General features: G+C 44.1%; 2 protein-coding genes across 2 annotated transcripts; one reads left to right on the plus strand and one right to left on the minus strand.

Moving 5' to 3' along the window:
* Nucleotides 1-143: 143 nt before the first annotated feature.
* On the minus strand, nucleotides 144-5,764 carry LOC125552922. The gene is made up of 7 exons (XM_048716647.1): nucleotides 4,729-5,764; nucleotides 4,247-4,333; nucleotides 3,195-4,124; nucleotides 2,963-3,064; nucleotides 2,413-2,703; nucleotides 1,626-2,332; nucleotides 144-485 (listed from the first exon to the last, which is right to left on the minus strand). Exons 1-6 carry the CDS (start codon nucleotides 5,332-5,334, stop codon nucleotides 2,030-2,032), a joined length of 2,319 nt encoding a protein of 772 aa, XP_048572604.1. The 5' UTR covers nucleotides 5,335-5,764; the 3' UTR covers nucleotides 144-485; nucleotides 1,626-2,029.
* Nucleotides 5,765-19,842: 14,078 nt separating this feature from the next.
* On the plus strand, nucleotides 19,843-23,931 carry LOC125554290 (probable cytokinin riboside 5'-monophosphate phosphoribohydrolase LOGL3). Its single transcript, XM_048717866.1, has 7 exons — nucleotides 19,843-20,029; nucleotides 21,323-21,420; nucleotides 21,518-21,548; nucleotides 22,906-23,005; nucleotides 23,222-23,292; nucleotides 23,380-23,523; nucleotides 23,664-23,931. The coding sequence occupies exons 1-7, from the start codon at nucleotides 19,922-19,924 to the stop codon at nucleotides 23,730-23,732; spliced, it is 621 nt and encodes a 206-aa protein (XP_048573823.1). The 5' UTR covers nucleotides 19,843-19,921; the 3' UTR covers nucleotides 23,733-23,931.
* Nucleotides 23,932-24,363: the final 432 nt, after the last annotated feature.

Raw genomic sequence — 24,363 nt, forward strand, 5'->3', positions numbered from 1 at the left:
CCAGCATATCATCTTGAGATTTAGGAAGTCACCACGGGACGTCTCCACCCACTGAAAACACATCGCCGGAAATCCTTAAATAAATTCAAGAATAATGTGAGCACCAGGACATGAGCCCTGGTGGGCTGAGGATACCACTGTCCTTCTAACCATCCAACCACAGGTTGGTTCGCTATTCTTTTATTCAAATGGTATGAAATATTCGTAGAATTTTGATACAAATAGAGTTGTTTGCAGTATAAGGCAACACCTGATCGGACTTTCTAGATTAACAGAATAGAGAACATGTACTTGTTATTAGGGTGATAATACGATGAAACATATAGTATCTACAAACGACTTGGTGTATAGGGTGAGCAGTATATTCTTCTTTCCAACAAGTAGTGCTCATACACAACAGCCATCATGCTTTTCTTTAAAATGGTTCCAGCTTTTTACCTCATTAAACAAAATCTTCCTCGGCATACATCCAGCCATCATGACAGCTTCAATATAAAATTATCTAGTTAGAACAAGACTCGAGGCTCTATTTCTGAAAATATCATGCAATACAAAAGCATCGGATACCAAGATGCGATCACCAGCTAGGAAACTACGTATTATGCATGATTACTGACCTACTGCAGGAGGTGATGTTTGTATTTGTGTGCAAGGACAAATGCTTCATCAATTCAATAATATATAGTCACTGTTGCAACATTACACTGAAACTTTGCCGTAATGCCTTCTTATGATCCTAGTCTTAATTCATACGATAGTTTCAAATTTACACTAGTTTTGGTACTTTATTTCATCTATGTCATGCAGGTTTCAAACTGGCTATGTTCGTAGGCTGTTCTTTAGATAAGCCTTAAACAGGGCATGAAGTAATGGACATTTCTTAAGATGAAATTGTGACACTAGATAGGTTAATTACCCCTATCACTTGATTCACTTCAACATATACACCTAAGTTATTCTGCATCCAAGCAAGTTCCAGGCCGAGGTAAGAGTATCTAAGTTTCATGACCTTCTGCAGGTTCAGTTTGACCTTCTGTAGTAAAATAGGCAAATTTTAACATGGTCCCTCTTACCTCCTTTTTTTACATGTGAGGTAAGAAGGTAAGAGTCAATCAAGCCATTCATTGATGAGATCAACGGCTAAGATCTATTTTATACTCTTACCTCTCATGTGAAAAGAGAGGGTAAGAGGGACCATGTTAAAACTGCTCAGTAAAATAACCACGTACTGTTCTCAGAATAGCTCACAAGGAGCACATATCGAATCAAGATTAGTTAAGAACCTTACTTTACCACAAATCAAGCTTTCAAATTTTGGCTTATGCGCCTTAGAGTGTACCAGGATCTCACTAGAGGGAATCTCTGACATTGCAACATTCATTATGGTAAAACTAGAAAATGGTGCAGCACATGTTCCTTTCCTAGACTACATTCAGCCCTATTTTGCACAAAGAGATATAGATATAGATAGTTCAAGGTTCAAGGTGAATGTGCATCGGTATGGAACTGGTTGGGCACAGGACTACTGTTGTATCGGCGCAGATTTGAGATTCAGATACCAAGCTTCCTGACCAACACTCCTAAATTCTCAATGTGAACATGAACAGAATTATGAAACAGCTTACCAGGGCATTTCCTTGCAGGGCCATTGGTAGTACTGCTGCTATTTAGATTGCCATTGATCCTGTGAAAGTGTGAAGCATGAGTTAACCAAGCATACTGGTGTGGATGCTTCTTTATAATGTTCCCACTGCCAACAATCAACAATATGTCTCAAATATGTTCCATCGCAAGTAGCGCATTTCTTCAACAAGGCTCAAACTTGAGAACAATGTAGGGTTCATGTTCTCAAACTCAATAATCTAGGCAGGCTCGAGGTCCATGTATATCCTTGTACTCCATTCACATTTCTGTGAGAGCAACAAGAAACTGAGGACAAATATTCTATATACTGGCTTCTGAGGAGTATAGTGCATAGGCATTGGGGCCCATAGAGGAACAATTAGGTAAAAGAGCAAAGGCCAATCAACTAGCTACTAGGGGGAGGGAGCATCCCATATTCTCCCGGCCTTGGTGCATTTACAGTTGGGTCTAGTCGGTGAGTAACTTGCGCAGTGGAAGCATTGCTTGTACTACTTCTAGCTCCTGTTATACGGTATGCTCTTGGGGCACTGACAGTTGGCGCTACATTCAGCGAGGCTCCAACCGAAGTATGTGCGTGTTGGTTTGGACTGACAGCATTCTGAGGAGGAATCCGGTTGCTAAGAGGGAGGCAGACTGGGTCTGCCCGCTCCCTTGCAACCTTCACTCCCAGGGCATTTCCCTCCAGAATCTGCAGAAATGCAAAGTGAGAACCAGATTCCCGAACCAAAACTCAAGTTGACACTCAAACCAACCAACCGTCACACTGACCTGCTTGTTGAGGGCGCGTATCGCCTTGTACGATTCCTCGTCGGTCGCCATTGTGACGAAGCCAAATCCCCTCGAACACGAGGCCCCTTCTCGGCGCTCATAGACAACTCTTGCATCAACCACTTTGCCATGCTTGCTGAACAGCTCCTCCAGCCGAGAGTTGTCCACTTGACTCGGCAGATTGCATACGAATATTCTGAGTGGGGAACCGGATTGACGGCGAGGGGCATCCACCCGGGCGCCTCCTCTAGGAGCTGCGATTTTTACAGTCAGAGGCCTGCCATACATCCCCTGTAATGTCCACACGAAAGGTTAATCAGCGAAGCCCAATGCAAAATGTTTCTAGTCTTTAGCAATATGAACTAAACAACGCATGACACATTCCTACAGGCTCAAAAAAATAACTTAGATTAAAGAACACTCTCATGTACATGCTGCATAGCACCTACGAATGAATGAGCTAGTATACGAGACTAACAGAATGAGAAAAGGATGATTAAGCTGGCTTGAATTAAAAGACTAGCCCCATCAAGTTGCACAATATACTCACAGAGCCATGATAGATCCTCACAGCCTTCTCAGCCTCCTGAACAGTACTCATGGTGACAAACCCAAATCCACGGCTCTGGCCTGTTTCTCTGTCATAAATGACCTGCACATTTCATGCATTTTAGAACAGAAAGAAAGAAAAACATAACCTACAAGCTGCATCCCAACAGTAATTTGAGGCATTTTTTCACGTATAGTTGTGTGGACAGACAATGAAGAGCTAAAAAGCTCACCTTTGAGAACAGGACGACCCCAGCACCTTGGAAGCTTAGCTTGAGTCTCTCATTGTCAATGTGGTAGGGTAGGTTCCCGACGTACACCGTGGCCCCCTCCGGCGCATCGGGCTCCGGGAGGTAGCCACCTGCAGTGGCAGGGTACGTAATTTGAGCAGAGTGAGCATTGCTTGAAGCTCCTGCCGCAGGGTATACTCTTGGTGCACTGACAGTTTGCTCCACGGTGCGAGTAATTTGAGCAGACTGAGCATTGCTAGTACCTCTTCCAGTTCTTGCTGCAGAGTATGCTCTTGCTGCACCGACAGTTGGCTCTACTGGGTGAGTAATTTGAGCAGTGTGAGTGCTGCTTGTACCTCTTCCAGCTCCCACTTCAGGGTGTGGCCTTGGTGCATTGACAGTTGGCTCTACTAGGCGGGTAACTTGAGCACTGTGGGCACTGCTTGTACCACTTCTTCCAACTCCTGTTGCAGAGAATGCTCTTGGGGCAGAAATTTGAGCAGTGTGAGTGCTGCTTGTACCTCTTCCAGCTCCTGCCACAGGGTGTGCCCTTGGTGCACTGACAGTTGGCTCTCCTAGGCGGGTAACTTGAGCAGTGTGAGCACTGCCTGTACCACTTCCCTCTCTTGGCGCATTGACAATCGGTGCTACACTCAGTGAGGCTCTAACTGAAGTATGTGTGTTTCGGTTTTGGGTCACAACATCCTGAAGAGAAATCTGATTGCTAAGAAAAAGGCGGCCGAGCGACACCATTGCTGGGTGCACAGCAGTTTCTGTTTCTGGATGAGACGCTGGTAGATTTCTGCACCTGAATGCCTCCCTCAGCATTTTCCACTTGGTTTCCTTATCCGTGGCGTGACAATGATCGCCAACCGAGAGACCCTTACCCCAATGACTGCATGGAGCTGGGGCGTCACACACAAAACAGTAGCACTGCATTTGGAAAATGGAGATAAAATGCCTTTTAAAACAAATCTACTGTCTGCTCTGCTTAATATAACCATTATGTATCACATTGTCAGCAGCACCAGGGAGTGGAAATGTTCATAACTTACCATGGCACAATGTTTCTCGTGAGAGGTAGCGCCGAAGGGCATATTAGAACATAAATGGCGCGAGTGTGGGAAGTCCCTGCATGCTACCTGCAGAAGCATATATAACCAATAATGAAAATATGATTCTGCAGGTAAACAGAAGTGGCATAGGTTCCACATAGAAGCTCCTAAACTCTGAAATGTCCTTCTCAAATTTAATTTCAACTAAAAAACCACATATATTCACAGACAATACGAGCAGACAAGCATGGAAGAATTGTGTTACAAATTGAATAATGTATCTTTAACAACTTGCAATAAAATCAGTTATGCTTATCACCAAATTCAGATTACGGTGTGCTCTCCAAATCACTTTGCAAGTCGACTGTCTCACATCTCTACAAAAAAAATGCCCTGAAATATAACAAGGAGGTACTGCTTCTACTGTAAATCCACAAAGTCAAATTGCAATTCCAGAGATCAAAATGCAAGGAAGCCAATACCTTGCCTTTCTCCGCGACTATCTGCAGCTCCTCATCCGAGCCGCCGTCCTTCTCATCATTCACGGCGACCGCGCTGAAAGGATCACTGTCCAGAATCACGCAGTCATCGTCGTCGTCGTCGTCTTCAACGCCACCGGCCATGCCCTTCGGCTGCGGTGGCGCCTCCGCCGGCGAATTCCTGACCATTGGGGACAACAAGCCCTCATCCTGACCAGCAGAACGCAGCTGCCGTGCCACTGGGAGAGAGTACTCCGTCTCGGCCATGATCTCCATATCCCACGATGTCAACCCAACCATAGAAGAACTCGAGCACAGATCGCCCGCCGCCGCCGGCGAGTTCCTGGCCGCGGGGGGCAGGTTCTCCTCCCGATAATCAAAACGCAGCATCCTCGCCGCTCCGGAAGAGCGTTCCATGTCGCAGCGGACCTCCACATCCCGCGGCGACACCGCCCACCCAGCCTGAGAAGAACTCAAGAACGGATCGCCGGGCCTCCTGGCGAGGATTCCAGCAGACGGACGCCCCCGAGGAGCCAGGAAAACCTGAGCAAGGCCGCAGAAAACCTCGACAAGGCCGCCGCAGCAGCCAAAGCTGTCGCCGCCCGCCATGGATCCGGAACCCCCAAAGGCCGCGCTACCAGGTGACGCCTCCGGGAGCACGCACGCCCAGCCCGTCGGGGTCGCTCAATGGCTTCTTACCGACGGGAATTCGGCGGCGATTGGGGGCGAGGAGCTCGGCCTGCGGCGCGACCATGGCCAGCACCGTCTCTAGCAGACTGATTCCCAGTAAACGGAGTACTGTACTGAGCAACGCCTTAGTCGATTGAAAAAAAAATTGTTCAGTCGATTAATGGAAGACAGAGCAGCCGCTCGCCGGAAAGGGGGCTGGTGGTTTAGAGGGATGAGCGGCGGCGACACCGGTCACGGGTGGCGGGGAACGGCGGTTGGGCCAGCGTCGGAGGTGACGCCGTAGAGAGGAGGAGGACGAAGGCCACGGAAGCAGGAGGACACAGGGGAAAGTGACTGAACTTGAATAAAAAAATCAGGTAAATGCCGTACATGTGCTCCTCTCATTATGCTCTGCTAATTATGATTGATTTGGTTTGATGCCACGGATGCTGAATAGTACCCAAATGCTAAACCACATGTGGCGCGAAGCGATTCGGCCTGACGTTTTCTATAATTACTCCATCCGTTCCTAAATATAAGTCTTTGTAGAGATTTTATTATGAACCACATACGGATATATATAGATACATTTTAAGTGTAGATTTATCCATTTTGCTTCGTATGTAGTTCACTTAGTGAAATCTCTACAAAGACTTATATCTAAGGACGGAGGGAGTATTAAAGTCATCATCTGAAAAAAGAAAATAAACCAGAAAAACTGAAAATTGTCATTTGAAAGGAAAGTTGCTATGCTTGACAACTAAAGTTGTGATCTTCGCGTCACTAAACTTGTCATAAAAAAATTTCAGAATTGTCATGTGTTTGTGTCACTTATGGCACTTATCAAGGTACTGGAATCCAAATGATGGCTATTGGGAGTTTATTACCGACTTCTCTTACATCAAACTCACAAAAAGTTACTACATTCTAGCAATTATAATTTTGTCAGATGTTTTTTTTGGGTAAATTTTATTAGATGTTGATTTGCTAAATAATCAAGTGGCGAGCAATACATAATCAAATGTATGAGTATGGTCGTACCTCCCCCAAAAGGGACCGGATGTGGGCAGACTCGTTTTCTCATGCCTTAACATCTCTTGCACGTCCCTCGGAAAAATATGCCGTCTTCGATGGCACTATCGGTCGCAAAACACATATCGTTGACGCGTGAGGGTAGGGGTCTGTGCGCACCGACTGTTGGAACGGATTGGGATGACTTCCTCAACCCACGTCAACAGCGGTGTGATGGGTCAAAAACTCTTCCTTTTCCTCATCCACCTCATCTCCAACACGACAGAGGGATGGATCTGTCCTATCCTCATTCATGAGGGTTAGGTCTTGCGCTTTTAGCACCATGGATATAAAATAGGCTAATAAGTTATAAATAATAGATATAGTAGATAGTAAATATTAAGGGGGGCCCTCTTTTGGGGGGGCTCATGTTTACCAAAAAAATAGAAACACACAATCAAGGAAGAGGACCAGGAGGTGGACTGTTAGACAAAAAAACGAATGACTTCACAGTGAATCCTATTTGACACTCATTGCGGCAAACTGTTGGCGAAACACACAAGGAAAGAAAAGAGTAACACAAGCTGGCCTCGTTAAAAAGGTCCTCGCATGTGACTATAGTACCCAGTTTTGCAAACCCTCTAAAAGGATCCTCGCATGTTTTATAAACCTTCTAGAAGGTTCCTAAATTGGTTTTCTTTCTTTTTGTTGTTTTCTTTACCTTTTTTGGTTTTCTTTTCTGTTTTTGTGTTTCTTTTTCTTTTTTCCTTTTTTCTGTTTCTTTTTTGTTTCGCAGATTTAGTACGAAATGTTGTTTGTGTTTCTTTTTTCCTTACAGCGAAGTAAATCAGCGACACTTATTTTGAGATGGAGGGAGTATTAGTTACGCAGAAGAGAATTCTTCACTTAATTAGAGAAACTGTCACAATATGTTGAGTGGCACACATAAGTTAGCCCACACACACCTCTTCCAAGAGGGCCATGTCAAGATAGTACACTGTGTCATCATCACCACTTCTCCCCGTGCATGTGTCTTCACCATCCCTAATATCGAGCAAGCGACTCCAACTTTCCCGCGGAGATCATTGACCCAAGTAACCCACAACGTAGAGGCCGTGCAGCGTCATGAAGATCCGCACCAGAACTCAGCCACCAGTGACAAGGACAAGACAGCTCCGACTCCAACGGAGAGTTACAAAGAAGGACTATGCAAGGTTGGTGCCACGAAAGACCACCGAACATACCACCTGTTGCTCGTCATCGTCACCTCCGAGACCCACAACCATAGCTCCGACTTTGCAACAACCAACAAACTGAAGCAATCCCGCAGACACACCAAAGAAGAGCTGACTAACACAACCGTTGACTCGTCCCCGACATCGCTCATCGTTGTCATCGTCGCTGCAGAAACCTCGACGCCATCGCGACCATCGAGATGACTTTTCATCCTCACGCATCCACTAGTCCCACCAGCCGGAGACCACTCCAAGAACGACACCTACAAGGGAGCCCTCCTTTGGGCATTAGAAGTAGTAGATATTAGATATTAAAGGGGTGAAAAAATTGAAACACACAATTGAAGGAGATGAGCAGGAGGTAGAGTGTCAAACAAAAAAACGACGGACTTAGCAGTGAATCCTATTTGCCATTCATTGTGGCAAACTGCTGGCGAAACATACATGTGAGGAAATGAATGAGTAAATGGGCCGGCCTTTTGTAGCTAGCATAGGTGGCTTCAATACCCAATTTGGAAACCTTCTAGAAAGTTCCTGAATAGGTTTTCTTTCTTTCTGTCATTTTCTGTACTTGTTGTATTAGGTTTATTTTTTCTCCTTTTTTTAATTAAAAAATCCACAAAATGTCCCCTTTTTCAAAATGTGTTCACAAATTCAACATATGTTTTCATTTTCAAAAAAAGTTTATTTTCCAATATTATTCACAAATTCAGGAAATAGTTCAGATTTCAAAAATATGATCCTACAAAATGTTCACAATTTCAAATTAGTTGTTGTTATACCAAAGATGGTAAAAATAATCGAAGATTGTTCCCATTTTTTCGAAAACGATCCGTGATTTAAAAAATCGAAACGTTTAGAGAAGATTTGACGCTCACTGCACATAACAGGACGCAAAACTCACAGGGCGCGCGCTGTTGGGCCAGCCCATTCGCGCCGTTCTGTAGCAACCCGTACTATTTGCTGTGTGTTTTTTCATTTTAATAAGTTTTGTCGTTGATTTTTTGAAAAATAAAATGCAAAGCTTTGTAATTTTAAATGTGAACTTTTTTCGAAATTCCGCAAACATTTTTCAAAATCTTAAGAAATTTTGTAGTTTTTGAGGACTTCCTGAACTTTCATAATATTTTCCCAATTCGAATGTTTTTGATTTTTTGTTGAAAGTGCAAAAAAAATTAGTTTTGACAGCCTTTTTTCAAAAAACGAATTTCCTTTTAAATTTTCAGAAAAAATTGAATTATAAAACATGTTGGTAAATTATGAACTTTTTGAATTTAAATAGTTTTCAACTGCTATTTTTATTATTATAAAATTCGGAAAATTTTCAAAAAAAATATTAATATTTTTAAAGTTTGTTTATAAAGTATTTTGAAAATAAAAACCACTAAGAAAAAAATGAACCAGACCAGAACCTTGTTGATTTATTTTTAGAAATCTTGTCTGACTTTATTGTATAATATAAGTGTTCAAGGGCAAGCTGGTCAGGGGAGTACGCAGCCATGAATGACGATTTATATCTAAATTACAGGCAAACATTGTGAGATTATGGGCTTCAAAATTGAAGCTTCTATGCTAGTGAATACAAACACAAGACTGGGAAAGATCCAAACCATCAACAATGTCTGTTATGATAGCTCCGTTTCTTCCTTCGGGTCGTTGATGAATATCGTTGATTACTCCCAAGCAATCTTATGCAATATGTAAACAATAAAGATTCAGATCCTCAGCTAGTGCAAGTGCTTCCCGGACAGCAAAAGACTCCAACAGTGTAGGGTCAGTCACATGAGAATACTACCGCCGACGAACCCAGGTATGCTCCAGTTTGGTGGCGGCGTATCACAGCAGCTGCTCTAGGCTGACCATTGCGGGCGATGGCAATGGTCAACATTAAACTTTGAAGTATTTGCCGGTGGTGGGAGCCAACGTCCAGGTTCATCAGCCAACAGTCGAGCTTGGGGACGAGGATGGCTCGCTGGAGTTGCCCTCACCATGAGATCATGCAGAAAGGAAAATAATGAATGCGTTTGTTTGCTGGGGACTTTGGAAAATCGATTCATATATAGCTTTCCTTCTTGCGTACCAGATGGAACATAGGGTGACCACTAGCCACGTGAATTGGTCATGGATTGAACCTTGTTTTTTATATGCGGGGTAAAAATAAAAACCCCATACCTGAGCCTAACGTTACTGGGCCCCATAATTTGGCGCACGGTGAGATGATATATATCGCTTGTGGGCGATCTTCCATCCAAAATGGGCGAGGCCGAGCCCGCGTTGAGACGTGCGTCTCCCAGAAGTGCACACCCTTGTTTTTTCGGCTTCCCCGTTGGTTGTTTTATGTTAGTCTGTTTTATTATATCAAATATTTATCTGGGTTTGGTTTTATTTTAAATATTATTTGTTGAATATGAAAAATGATATCAAATTTGGAAAAATATCACTAAATAAAAAAACATGAAATGTAAAAATATTCACGTAATTGTAAAATTATTTATGAATTAAAAAAACTCACGCATTTTTAAGAGTATTCACAAATTACAAAAACATCAAATTTGAAAAATATTCACGTTTTCAAAATGTTCATGAATTTGAAAAATATCCATGAATTACAAAATAAAAATAAAAGGGGAAATAAAAATAGAAAAAAGCAGAAAGAAAATCGGGAAATATAAACAAAACTTCTGAAATCTTCATAAAACTGTCCAAAAGATTCCAGACGCTTCTAAGAGCATCTCCAATAGATGGTTCAAATTATGACGGTCCAAAATCGGAGATGTAAATTTTGGACCGTCAAAAAGTGCGTTTTGGAGCTCCGAAAAAAGGCCAACTCCAACAGATGGTCCAAATTCATGGTCCAAAAGAGCAACTCCAATAGATGGTCCAAATTCATGGTCCAAAACCGGCCAGCAGCCGCCCGGCTGCTGTTCAACTGCAGTGGAAGAAGATGGCCGCCGGTTGGATTGGCTGCTGCTGACGGCTGCGGTCAGCTCCGGACGATGACGGTGATAAGAAATGAGGTTGGAGGCCGACCAAGAGGAGCTCGGTGGGCCACGAAGACTAGTTCGGCAGCCGGGCGGAGGGCAGTGGGGATGCGGTCGTGCGGCCGGCGCAACAGCCGTGGACAGGCTCACGATCGACGGGAGGAGGTCGGCGGCAGCCTAAAAGAACCGGCGGAGGCCTACCGCGGCAGCCGGACCGCCGGAGGGGCCGAATCCCGCGCCAGCTACCACTCGATTCGGCGGCGGACGGGCGGTAGCGGGGAGGCGATGGGGGCGGAGGGCGGCGGAGGGGATGAGGGGTGGCGGCGCCGACGGCGAGGTTTTGGGCGGTTGCGGTGGCAGATTCCGGTCGGCTGTGTCGCGGGCGGGCGGACAGGCGCGGGCGGGAACGAAAATGAAGTGGCGGTTGGGCGTTCACGGGCGGCGGCTAGTTTTGGACCAGATGCATCTCGTGATGTATATTTGCATCACGAGGTGTTGCATTTTACATTACGAGGAGGCCGCGGTCCATTCTTTTTTGCATATGGACCGTCTGTTGAAACAACATTTTTTTGCCCCAAACGGTCCAAAAGTTAGTTACTTTTACATTTGAACCATCTATTGGAGATGCTCTAAGAACCACCGAAACTTCCTCCTAGCGTTCCTTTGCTTAGGCTTTATACAATGAGAGATGTTTAGGAAGATATTTAGAAAAATAAATCGAATTTTTTTGAAGTACCGGTGCCTATTTCTATAGAAAAAACCTTAATTAAGCATCTACCCTGTACAAATAAGCACCGGTGCTTAAAGAAATCCTGGTTTATTTCTTTAAACACCTCGCCTAAGCACTTCTCATTGTACAAGGCCTTATGGGTCTGCCCAAAGAGATAGCGCTAGTGAGCGACTTTAGGCATATCATTTGCTCAAAATAAAAATAATTTATGCTCGTTCTCCTGCTACTTCCGCTATTGATGGGCCAGACCCCTCAAGGAATCGCTATGCTAATGGTTGCAACGGGCGATATATAGCATTTTGGGGCCTTCACATTTTTTGATACTGTACAATGGGTCGTAGTAACACATGAAACATACATATGAGGGTTGTCAAAATCACTAATTAAGGAGTACTCTTTGCAAATGTCACTCCCACCTTCTCGGGTTGAGATAAGTGGCGCACTGACTTGTCGCAGCCTGAGAGTTTTCCAAAAAAGAAAATTTAGATTCGTTTATTCAAACCATTTTATCTCTTAAACTGTACGCCCAAATCTCGAACGTTTTCACCGTTGGAGTGCTCGCGCCGAGATCTTCAAACTAGATCACATGTTGAAAGGTTTTGATAAAAAATTTAACAAAAAATATCGGGCGAAAAACCCGAACCGGGAGCACGTGTTTTTTCTTTTCTGAGAGGCACTCGCAGAAGCAAATCCATGCCTCCAATAAAAGAAAATATATTCCTCTCACGAAAAAATGTTTTTCCTTTTTTTCAGAAGCACATCTGTGCCCCATGAGAAGTACATATGTGCCTTCCGCGGTAGAAAAAAAACCACATTTTTCTTTTCTTTTTCGAGAGACACATGGTTGTGCCTCTCGCGAAAGTAAATCTGTGCCTCCACGAGAAGTAAATATGTACCTCTCGCGGAAGGAAAATAAAGAAAACACGTTCTTTTTTACTTTTCTGAGAGGCACGAAAACACGTTCTTTTTCACTTTACTAAAATGCACAGACGGTTGTGCATCTTGCGGACGCAAATCCACGCCTTCGCAAGAAGTATGTATGTGCCTCTTGCGGGAAGTATAAAAACGCAGAAGCAAAACTATGCCTTTACGAGAAGTAAATCTATGCATCTTGTGGAAGGGAAAAAACATCTAAAAACAAAAAAGCCAAAAAAAAATCTAAAAACGGAAAACGCGTTAAAGAAAACCCCAAAAGGAGCGCCTAGCACGCTACATGTGGCGCGCTCCTGCCCACCAAAAAAGACCTTTGCAGGGGCTCCCCAAGGAGGGTCGTTGATTGGTTGCTCTGTCATTGTTGTTGTGGTCTCGAACCATCCTGCGGTACTGTGCTGCCACACATGTATGTGATGTTCTCCAATTTGCAGTTTCATGCACCAGCTCGTCCGCTGCCGCGCTGTAGCAACTGCTTCGTGCATCTTTGCTGGATGTGGGCGAAATCCTCACCAGAGTTCAATATTTGTGGTGTGTACCGCTCGCCATTTCATTGAGCACCTTTTGATCGCCTTTTTTTAGAAAAGTTACCCAAAAGTTTAGGGGGTTTGCAGGAAAAATGCAGTCAGTCATATGCACCCAAGACTCAAGTTATGCGAGATAATTACACCTACGGTCCTCATACTCTCCGGCATGTAATACAATGGTCCCTGAACTCGCGGAACGCACCACTACGGTCCTGTCCTCAAATACGAGGATACACTCCTATACGGTCCTGGTTACGTCTCGCGCCCAACCAGGTGCCACGTCAGTGTACAGTTGATGTGTGGGGCCTCCATGTCAGCATAGGAGAGAGAAAAACAAGGAAAAATAAAATGGTAGGCGGAGGATCGAACCTGAGACCTCCACAAAAGCGAACAGACGAGCTGGCAACAAGGCAAACCTGTCCGTCGTCTTTACGTGTCAGCTAGGAAGCTATATAGAGCAGTTCCATATATCGCTAGCTTTCGCCTGCGCACATACTGGCCCGGCCCAGTAGCGTAGCGTATTTCTTCTACTTTTTTCTCGAATCTTCAAGCGATTTTCCTGTACGTTGCCTACCGGTTTCCTTTTTATTTTTACCCAGGTTTATGTTTAATTTTCCCATATAAAAAATATAATCATTATTAATATACAATTTCTGTGTATTTTAAATCTTTAATTTATTTTCATATAATTGGTCCGGCCTAGTAGCATACCGTGTTTATTTTTTCTTTCTATTTTTAAATTTCATTTTTTCCATATAAAATAATACAGTTATTGTGTATTTTAAATATTTATTCTATTTTCATTAATTTGTACCTTGAAGACGTAAACATGAACTTTTTCCAAAATTTATGTGGATTTAAAAAAAATGTCAGAAAAATGTATGTATCTTCATTCAGGACCACAGACAAGCGCAATTATTGTGTATCTTCATTGTATATTTAAAATACACAAATATTTAGAAAATTGGCAACGTGTATTTTTGAATTATATTCGCGTGGTGTCACAAAATGTTTATATTTTTGCCCAATTATATGCCCAACTAGAGGTTTTTATATTAAAGTAAATTTTCAAAAAAATAATAATCATGTTTACCTCTTCAAGTTACTCAATAATTAAAACACAATGAATATTAAAATACACAATAATTGTGTATTAGTTATTATTGTAAGTTTTTCTTACATTTCTTTTTTTAACTGGAAAAGATAAAAAGAAAACCGGTCATTGGGCATATAATAGGGCAAAAATATAAACATTTTGTAATTATTTTGGGCATATATTAGTAATTATTTTTGAATTATATTCGCGTGGTGTCACAAAATGTTTATATATTTGCCCAATTATATGCCCAACTACCGGTTTTTATATTAAAGTAAATTTTCAAAAAATAATAATCATGTTTACCTCTTCAAGTTACTCAATAATTAAAACACAATGAATATTAAAATACACAATAATTGTGTATTAGTAATTATTGTAAATTTTTCTTACATTTCTTTTTTTAACTGGAAAAGATAAAAAGAAAACCGGTCATTGGGCACCCATGTTCTAAAACCATGCTGAACATTATTCAAAATATACTTTGTTAATTTTTAAAATTATTATGTATTTTAATACAATGAGGATACAAAATAATGCGTGTTTGTGGTCATGAATGAAGATACATAAATTTTCTTATAATTTATTTTATTTAAATCCATATAAATTTTAGAAAAAGCTAATGTTTATGTCTTCAAGGCACACAAATAATGAAAATAGAATAAAGATTTAAAATACACAATAATTGTATATTTATAATTATTGTATTTTTATATGGGGAAAATAAACATAAACCTGGGAAAAAAAGAAAACCGGTAGGAAATGGACAGGAAAATCGCTTGAAGATTCGAGAAAAAAGAAGAAGAGATACGCTACTGGGCCGGCCCTGTTATTTTTTCCCTCTCTTACGCAGAGGTCTCGGGTTCGATCCTCGGCGTAGCATTCCTTTTATTTTTCCTTTTTTTCTCTCTCCTATGCTGACATGGGAGCCCACACATTTACTGTAGTACACTGACGTGGCACCTGGCTGTGCGCGAGGCGTAGAGTGAGATGTAGCCAGGACCGTATTGGAGCGTATCCTCGTATTTGAGGACCGTAGTGGAGCATTCCGTGAGTCCCAGGACCCTTGTGTTACATGCCGAAGAGTACGAAGACCGTAGGTGTAATTATCTCCAAGTTGTGCGGTCTGACTTATCGGTTTCTAAGTGTAGGGTGGATAAAGTGCGCCCACGTCCCACCACACAAATTCTGCGATCGTCGGTGCCATTTGGAGATCGCAACGGCTTAATTTGGCCAAGGGAAAGAAACAGTTAATCTCGTTGTCGTTGCTAAACTAATGATCGGCCGATGATCTGAATTGCTTGACAGAGAGCAGAGCTAGAACGCACTCTCGGCCCCCAACGGGTGGTAGACACGACACCGGCCCTACTCGTCGTCTGCACACCTATTGCCCCAATGCGGCTACCGGACGTGCCTATCGCGCAAGTAAGTTAACCATTTTTCTTTTTGCACGACAGAAGAGGCGTCCCTCAAGGTAGGTATAGATTAGACAGTCGCTGCATGCACTTTCTAGCTCAGCTAGAAAGATAGCCCCGTTCAATCGGATCGACGGGCACATTCCGAGCACGGACGGAAGCGGCCAACTAAATTGTGTGTGCACGCGCGCACGGTAGCTCCATGGATGGATCGGCCTTTCAGCGCCTCATCATGCGGGTGCCGGCCACTGCCCAAAGCCTAGCTAGGCAGATAGCACTCCATGCAGCATGCATGGTAGCACCGGCCGGTGAGATAGCCATGCCCGGATCCGCCGCAAAGGCCGCACGTACGGTGGGCGGTGAATCGGACGAGCAGTCCGTCATCATACTGCCTCTCTGGCTCCCTGCTCGATCGAGCTTCCGTGCGGCGACGAACGATCATGCCGCGGCCGGCATGCCGGCAGCGGCGGGCTGGCCACCGCGCTTTACGTCCCGCCCCTGCCGGCCGGCCGGCGCTATCTCCGCGTCCTCGGCCGATCGATCTCCTGCACGGGCCACTCGAGCGGTTGGTTGGCCTCCCTGTGCACGCCCGCACGCACGCACTCACCCACCTTCCTCTTCCATTTCCACGTCTCCTCTGCTTCTTATCCGCTTCGATCGCCTCCGCTCGCACTCACGCGCCACTCGAGCGGCCGCTTGCCCCGTCCCTACTCCTCAGGTGAAAGTGAAACCAACCGGATAGGGCTGACAAGTCGCTGGACGGAAAGCTTACCTGAAATGATGGACGGACACGGACGGTCGAGGGCGGCAGTGGCAGTCCCTGGCCGAGCACTAGCACCCATCCATCCAGCTCCAGGGCGCGAGTGGGAGCAGAAGAGGAAAGGCTCGATCGACATGCACTGCACCTGCACGTAGTACGTCCGCCCGGCCGGGATCCACGCGCCGCCGCTGCATGCGTTGGCCTAGCATAGCACCGCCGGTCGCCGGAAGAGAAATGCCATTGTGGTTGGACTCCATACCACGTGTGGAAGAAACCAACAGGGAAAACGAACGTCATTAGCCGGCTTTTCTGCACGTGCCATGGATGAAGAACAATTTAATTAGTATTGCTGAAAACAACCACGTGCATGCATGCACTTGATCGCTTGGGGTAGGCACAAAGAACAAAACCGTGCATTCCCCGAAGTTCTACTGCTGAAAACAATTGGCACCGGACGGGGTGGATGGGTACGTACGTGGTAACTCGTGTTGCTTAGTTGCACCGCCATGCACGGATATGCATGGTTCGTTGTCGTTGGTTGGTTGGTGTGTGGGTACGAACTACTCCTAGTAGCTAGGAGCTGAGGAGGCAGTATCATGGATCTCTGTCGCGTCAGGCTTTGGCTCGTGTCGTGTCGTGTCGTGTCGTGTCGTGTGTTGATGCGGTTCCCGTAGGATCGGAGAACAATCAAACATGCATGCACACCTGGACTGCATGCCCATCGATTGGTCTGCCCGCTGGTTCGCACTATCGATCCACCGGTTACTTGGATAGATAGATGGATAGATAGATAGACGGATGGATACAATGTACTAGCTCGCGGCAAAGCACTTTACTCCACTTAACTGGGACTCGAAAGATGGGTCATGTCATTAAATCAAGTAGACACTTACCATTATAAACTTTTTTTTGCTAAACAAGATTGCCATTTGCGACTTTTTTTGCAAAGAAAATTTACGGATAATAAGTTATGCGCTTCGTACTGTGGTCTTCTGCACATCAGTATGTAGCTAACTCTGTGTTTTTTCTCTTACTCTTTCTTTCAGAGGTGCTCCTAGAGGCAGGATGTTTATACGTGTATTCATAGGCATGAGTGTATGTGTGTATGAGCTTATACATCTGTATTGTGTTTAAAAAAAAAGCTAAATTGACAACACAAGGATCTACTCGAGACCTACATAAATAGTTTTTACAAACTTTCATGAAATGCACAACTTTTTAACTTCCACAAAATTGGTTCATATGTACCGAAGGTCCAAAAATTCTCTTCGCCTACACATTTTTTTTTTGGGGGGGGGGGGGGGGCACTGTACCTACTTTGCTGTTAGGCGCATGAGAAATTTTGAGTATTTTGCCCCTTGTTTCGGTTTAAATTAAGTTAAGAAATGCCACTATTTCAGATGTTTTTTTTTCCGGGTATAAACTTGTACGTACTACTCAAGCAGCAACCTTACACTCGTCCTTACAGAAATCTCTGAAGGCCGGAGCCCAGCCACGGTTATCCTATCAGTTCTTGCAAAACTTGCTAAAAGTTCACTGACTACATCTTTTATCCCTCGCAAAAACATAAATCGTATGGTTGCATATAGGCTTAATTAGACGAAGGGACAAAACATGCATCAAACTGACAGGCGAAAGGCCGACGAAAAAGTACGACGTAGATTATAGGGCTGTTTGCTCTTTACCCCTCACATCTTCTCTTTCAATGCAGCTATCATTTGGTTATAGTACCTATCTCTTGTGTTGATGTAATAGCATCTACCTGCCCCCGTTGGAAAAGGACAAGAACAAGTCTGCTTGAGGTCATGTTTTTTCTGCCCTTTTAACATGTTTGCCCTGCCTCTTTAACCATGCAAAAAATTATGGTATTTACTCGGCAATATAATTAGAATTTTTGTGTAGGTCAAGGTTTAAATATATTTCAGACCATGTATGTATATTCTATGATAATATGCACTATGAAGATAGTATCATACTCCCCACTAGTATATGATACTCCCCACTATGAGTAGTCTTACTGCCAATAATTGATATGCGTGTCGTGGGGTTGCTAGACTGCCTAGCTTCAGCATCCAATACTTGGGCCAGTTCTTTTGATGTTTTTTTTTTGCTTCTAGAATAACATGTTCCGTACCCAGTTTATCCCAGAAATCCAAGCAAAAATGTTTTTGTAGAAATCCACTAGTCAAATCTTAATTAGTAGACTTCTAAAAAAATAATTTTTGTTGGGCTTCAAGAATAAGCTGGGTAGGGGCAGCCTATTCCAGCTTATTCTATAAACCAGTAAAAGAACCGGCCCTTGGTGGTTAGGAAAAAAACACTTAACTAAGGACTATTTATCCATAAATAAATCATGATGATAGCAGAAACAATATCAATTTTATAATTATATCTAAACATGTGAGCACATACTAAACATAAAACTGCAAATTATATGAAACATCACGTACTAAACATATAGAACTATAACATCTATGATCTATGAATCGTTGAAAACATTAAGTATGACTAATATGTGAAGCAGTTAAATAGGGGATGAATGGACATATATATGTCTAAGCTTGGTTCAGCTCGCATTCAACAAGCACAGAGCGAGGTGGGCCGCGGCATAGAAGCGTGCGGAAATCTGTCTTTCTCAGAAGCTCCAATAACATGTGGGAGAGATCTCTTATAAAAAGGTCTCAACTCTTCTCCACTCCCGGGGTGGTACAAAATTTCCCATCATATCATTACACCCCGCATGGGCCTTCGAGATATTTCAGGAATTATTTCATTTATGGTGCCAAGGCTCATCTATAATTCAACAACTAAGACATAGTCGTTAGATGGGGGACAAGTGATGGACGATGGATAAGGAGTGGTGCAGTGAACTGGTCGCTCCCAATGGATTACTCAGAATAGAACATAGATGTAAAGAGTGTTATGAGTTTTCCCTCAAAAAAGATTGCTAGGAATTAAAAATAATAATAACTCATATACAAAATTAAAAAAATCATGAAAAAACTAAGAGTCCTTTTGTCATGTGCAAAAATGAAAAATATATAAGTATGCCTTTCTTGTCTTTTTGTATTGAAGGTAAGTTATCAGTTTTATTCTTTGCAAATTATCGATCACTAACTTTCCCTTTATTCATGACATCTTATTATTATTTTGAACTTTCGTTTTTGCGAGAAAAGGCATCTAGTTCTATTGCAAAAGTTCATCACAAGTACAAAGCATCCCAAATATAATAAAAAGTGCATCGAGATACTTAGACCACCAAACGACCAATACTTAAAACAACCGGCAATAACCGCCATGAGGTTTGGAGGGTGTGGTGAATTATATAAAGCAATGACAATATATATCATCAACCAATACGACATTCGATTTCGCGGACGACATAAATAGTTATTGCTGTTTCGGAAATTTTGCATCATGTTCATCTAATTATTATTTTTGCATATAGTTCATAGACTTCAAAACAGCAAAGCGTATTTTGAGTCTGCAAATGCGAGCACACTTTAAACGATTTTACGAAGTTTACCATTCAAGTCAAGCTGACTACAAATGGTTCAAATGTAAAACAGACTTTTCTTCTCGCCAAGATTTTCTTTTTGACCTTTATCTTGCAAAAGACAGCCCGATACCATTACCATTACCATTACCAATACCAATACCCAACACTCTTCACAGTCGTTTCATCAGTCTCTCTCTCTCTCTCTCTCCGGCCCGCACCTCCTTTATATAAGGGATAGGTGGCGCACTGAGAGGAATTGCGAGCCGCTGTGCACACACCAGGCAAAACAGCACAACACACACCAGAGAGCAGAGAAAGAGGGAAGGAGAGGCCAAGGAGAAGGATGAGGCAGCAGGCGAGCAGGTTCAAGAGGATGTGCGTCTTCTGCGGCAGCAGCCAGGGCAACAAGAGCAGCTACCACGACGCCGCCATCGACCTCGCCAACCAGCTCGTACGTACTCCTCATGCATCTGATCTCCTCTCCTCTTTGAGCATCACAGTTAAGCTCTTGTTTGCTGGCCAAGGGGGCTGTGAGGACGTTTTCCTGGCTTGTTCAGCTCATCAAGGCCTAAAGCAAGCGGGGAGACTTTTAGCGCACTAATTGCTGAATGATTAAGCGGTTAGTCTGTCTGTTGGTCTGACCCTTGATGAGATTCAGAATGGAGTACACCTTGATGCATGATTAAGAGAAACTTGTACTTACATGCATGCGCACCTGCTGCACATGCATGGACGGTCTTGTCTCCTCGCTGCTCGTTGACATTAATTAATCTCCCTTAACTTGCACCGATTAATCACGTGCTGGATATTCCTATCAACCAACTGTCCCAAAAGGCCGATCTATTAGGAAGAAATGGCATTCAGACTACGTGTTCTTTTCAGATAGATACTGTGTCAAACTACATCTAATCTACGTACATGAGGATAGATGATCTTGCTTGCCAGCAGCTCTCAATAGTCAATACAGCGCTGGCATGCAGCGTGGTAGGGTAGAGCTTTTCTAATCACCCTCTCCCAGCTTCTCTGGCTCCTCATGTCGACTGGTAAATTAATATAACTAGTAAATGAGCACGTACAATGCACATTAATATTAGAGAGAAAATCAATTGCACGTTGATATTAGGTTAGATATACCCCACAAAAAAAGATATTAGGTCGGATATCATTTACGTGTTAATTATGAGATTAATATAGATGTTGATATTTGATATTCTATCAATTGCACACTCAATATGTTGAGAGCTCACCATTGGAGCAATCTAGGTCGTTGGATTGACATAATTTGATAACCGAGATTACTTGAGTCTGCCTCTTTAACTCTTTTTATATTGGTATAGCTGCAGATATAGATAGAAACCCACTACCCAAGTTGAAGGAGCAGTAGCCAATTAATTACGTGTCAGGTCCGGTCTGATGGCACCCGCAAATTAAAGCATTGGATCGTCAGCTTCAGTTCTCCTCCTGTAGGATCGGCGCATGCATCACTAGGCAGTACAGTTACAGTATTACGTACGTAGTACAAGTCCACCAGTATCCCCACGGCATTCACTCGTTACGTACGACAAGTCTTGTCTACTACTACTGTATTACTGTACAAGACTTCACTCTCGATCACGTACGTTGTACGTACTGTCGGACCGGCTTGCGTACGTGCTGCCGGTCAGATCTCAAATGTACTTACGTACGTACGGTGGTACTGGTACGTACTGTAGCTAGGAGCTAGCTGACCAAACGTCGGATGCAGGTGGGCGGGGGCATCGACCTGGTGTACGGCGGCGGCAGCATCGGGCTGATGGGGCTCGTCTCGCAGGCCGTCTACCACGGCGGCAGGCACGTCATCGGGTAACAAGTTGCTACTTACTGTATAATACTGTATTACTCTAGTTCATTAGTATAATTTTTTGTCATCTTGGTGACTTGTTCCACTATGCGCGTGCAGGGTCATTCCCAAGACTCTGATGACCCCCGAGGTATGCACTGCACTACTTGTCTCCTACAGTCCTACTGAACTTAATACAGTAGAGTATTTCATTGGTATAGAAAGAAGCATGGCATGCCCATCCATTGCGAGCCTCGATCATGAGTTCATGACACTAGCACCTCACTGGATCTTGGAATGCCCACTTGTAGCTCCTGGCTAGCCTAGGACTAACTAATAATTAGTCTATTTCTCAGGAGTGTTCCATCCTCCTAATCCAAGGGAACACATAGCCCACCGGAACCATAAAGCTACTTCCTCCGTCCGGTGAAAAGTGTACATCTAGAAATTTTAGGACAAAGTATGGAGTTAAATAAAAAATGCATTAAAAAAGTGCAGGCCATCATCTCTCTTCTCTTTAATTACCTAACCTCCAATGAACTAAGTGCATGTAAAAAGTAAAAAGATCATGTGTAGATTGCTATTGGTCTTGATTACCGTGTGATGAGAGAGAAGTATTTTTTCTATTTTAAAGTTCATTGAGAAGATAGAAATACATTCTTTTATGGACAAATTTTGAAGCTGGATATACACTTTTCATGGGACGGGAAGGAGTAGACGTTGTCTCCCATATAAAACTGAAAAAACAATCCACAGAATCACCAGACCCCACGTACGGAGCACCCGCAGATCCAAGCCGGGCGGGCGTGAGCATAAACAACGGGGGGAGCAGCCGCAGCTTTGCGTGCGATTGCGCGATGATTCCGTTCCCCGGCCAACACGAGCAGACAGACATGCATGCTTCCCTTGGATTGGAATCAACATATCAAGGCCGAGACATGCTCCTCGATCGGACGAACGTTCTTAAACTGGGGTTTCTCTGCGTGTCGTGCTTAGCCCCGTACAGACAGGCGTGCCGATCACTCGCTGTCAGCAGCTGATCCGGGCAGGCTGGACTCACTCACTGACTGTCCAGCTGAGCACATTCACTAGCTTATCATGTGCGCCGCGCACACAGCGCTGCTCTGCTTGGACGTGCCGGTCTTATAACATGGGGTGGCAGCTACAAGCGTGCCCCTTACCGTTAATAACACCTGCAGGCTGCAGTGCAACTTGCACGCCGTGCAGCGGTGGGTGTGCGCAGTAGATGTCCGTCAGAACATCGTGCCCACGCCCACGCAGATCGAGAAGAGGAGGAGTAGTAACGTCGTGGACTTCCTTCCCCCGCCCGGCCGGCAACGGCGAGCAGTCCAGCTCGTCTTGTTGCGTGCCGACATGCATGCGCAATGACGCGCCATTATCGTACCATACGCACAATTAAGCTGTGCGTGCATCTGCATTTCTCAGAGCGAGTGATTTCTGCGAGTGCATGTAATGGATGTGATGGTCCTTGTTCGTCTTTGTGGCAGATCGTCGGGGAGATGGTGGGGGAGGTGAGGCCGGTGGGCGACATGCACCAGCGCAAGGCCCAGATGGCCAGCCTCTCCGACGCCTTCATAGCCCTGCCCGGTACGTACGCTCGCATCATTGCCTCGTTGATTGATTGTCGCATTGCATTGCACCCGCTCAGTCTGTCGGCCAGGTCAGATTTGGCCCCCATGTCCATATTCATGGGCTCTGCACAATGCTAAATGCTTCTCTGACATGCCGCCTCTGTTTGTTAGTAGTACTAGTCGGCGGATGCAGCTTAATAAATCTCATGTGTTTTGTGGTTGATCAATTAAGGTGGGTACGGGACGCTGGAGGAGCTGCTGGAGGTGATCACCTGGGCGCAGCTAGGGATCCATCACAAGCCGGTACGTACGTACGCCAAGCGTGATTGAGACTCAACATGCATGCATGCATGAGAACCGAAGCTAAATTTAGCATCGTGGAGGGTTCAGGTGGGTCTGCTGAATGTGGAGGGGTACTACGACTCGCTGCTGACCTTCATCGACCAGGCCGTGGAGGAAGGATTCATCAGCCCCGCCGCCCGCCGCATCATCGTCTCCGCCCCCACCGCCCACCAACTCATGGAGAAACTCGAGGTGCGCGTGCGTGTGCCTGCAATTGAAAGTTAACTGCATGCAGTAATTCAGAAACAATCTACGGAGTACAACCAATTTGAGTGTCTTGGAATATATCTGATGCGATCTAATACTTGTGTATTATATATATTAATCCCCAGGAGTACGTCCCTTACTACGAAATGGTCGCGTCCGGGCTGGACTGGGAGACGGATCGCCTAGACTTCTGATCATCGAGCAGGCATTCGCCATTTCTGTCATCGTGATGCATGCGCGCGGATCAAGCGAACAATGTGTTGAAGATTAGCGTAAAATAATACTAGCTAGTTCAGTTGTACTCGATCGTCTTCTGTAAGGGTGCGCTCAATATGAACTTTCGGCAGGTAGCTAGCTAGCGCCCAACCTTTATATATCTCATTAATTCAGTCACTAGTATTAGTTCCAAGGATCTAGCAGCCGAGATTCACTGAAGCGAGAGTCCAGTTCTTGCCAATGAATAATAATCAGTATCGGTATGCATGGACTAAAAATAGCCGGAGATAATTCGGTTATTCGAAGGCAGTTGCGAAAGAATTTAGACTCAAGTTTCAAATTTTTGGCACGTGTGATAAATCAGGATATTTTTAGACTGAAGCTTTATTAACTCTCATTCTTTTTTTTCTTCGATTATAGCTGCAAACAACAATTGTAAAACAAACACCACACCCGAGCTAGTCCAAAGAAAAGCCTCCACACATATTACAAACACAACACAAAGGAGCACTAGTAGGAAAAAGGCTCATCTGTCTCGGTTGGGGAACCAGGACTAATGGGTCGTTAATAATGGCCTAGGCCTTTAGTACCGGTTCTTATACGAACCGG

This window comes from Triticum urartu, chromosome 4, assembly GCF_003073215.2.
Source record: "Triticum urartu cultivar G1812 chromosome 4, Tu2.1, whole genome shotgun sequence".
Taxonomy (NCBI): Eukaryota; Viridiplantae; Streptophyta; class Magnoliopsida; order Poales; family Poaceae; genus Triticum; species Triticum urartu.

Bases quoted from the DNA above. Each gene is read 5' to 3' on its own strand.
- LOC125552922 (XM_048716647.1), bottom strand. From the start codon at position 5,334: ATGGCGGGCGGCGACAGCTTTGGCTGCTGCGGCGGCCTTGTCGAGGTT. The intron at 4,334-4,728 runs GTATTGGCTTCC...ATGCTTCTGCAG, and splicing joins TAGTCGCGGAGAAAGGCAAG to GTAGCATGCAGGGACTTCCC. The intron at 4,125-4,246 runs GTAAGTTATGAA...TTCCAAATGCAG, and splicing joins ACGAGAAACATTGTGCCATG to TGCTACTGTTTTGTGTGTGA.
- LOC125554290 (XM_048717866.1), top strand. From the start codon at position 19,922: ATGAGGCAGCAGGCGAGCAGGTTCAAGAGGATGTGCGTCTTCTGCGGC. The intron at 23,006-23,221 runs GTACGTACGCTC...TGATCAATTAAG, and splicing joins CGCCTTCATAGCCCTGCCCG to GTGGGTACGGGACGCTGGAG. The intron at 23,293-23,379 runs GTACGTACGTAC...TGGAGGGTTCAG, and splicing joins TAGGGATCCATCACAAGCCG to GTGGGTCTGCTGAATGTGGA.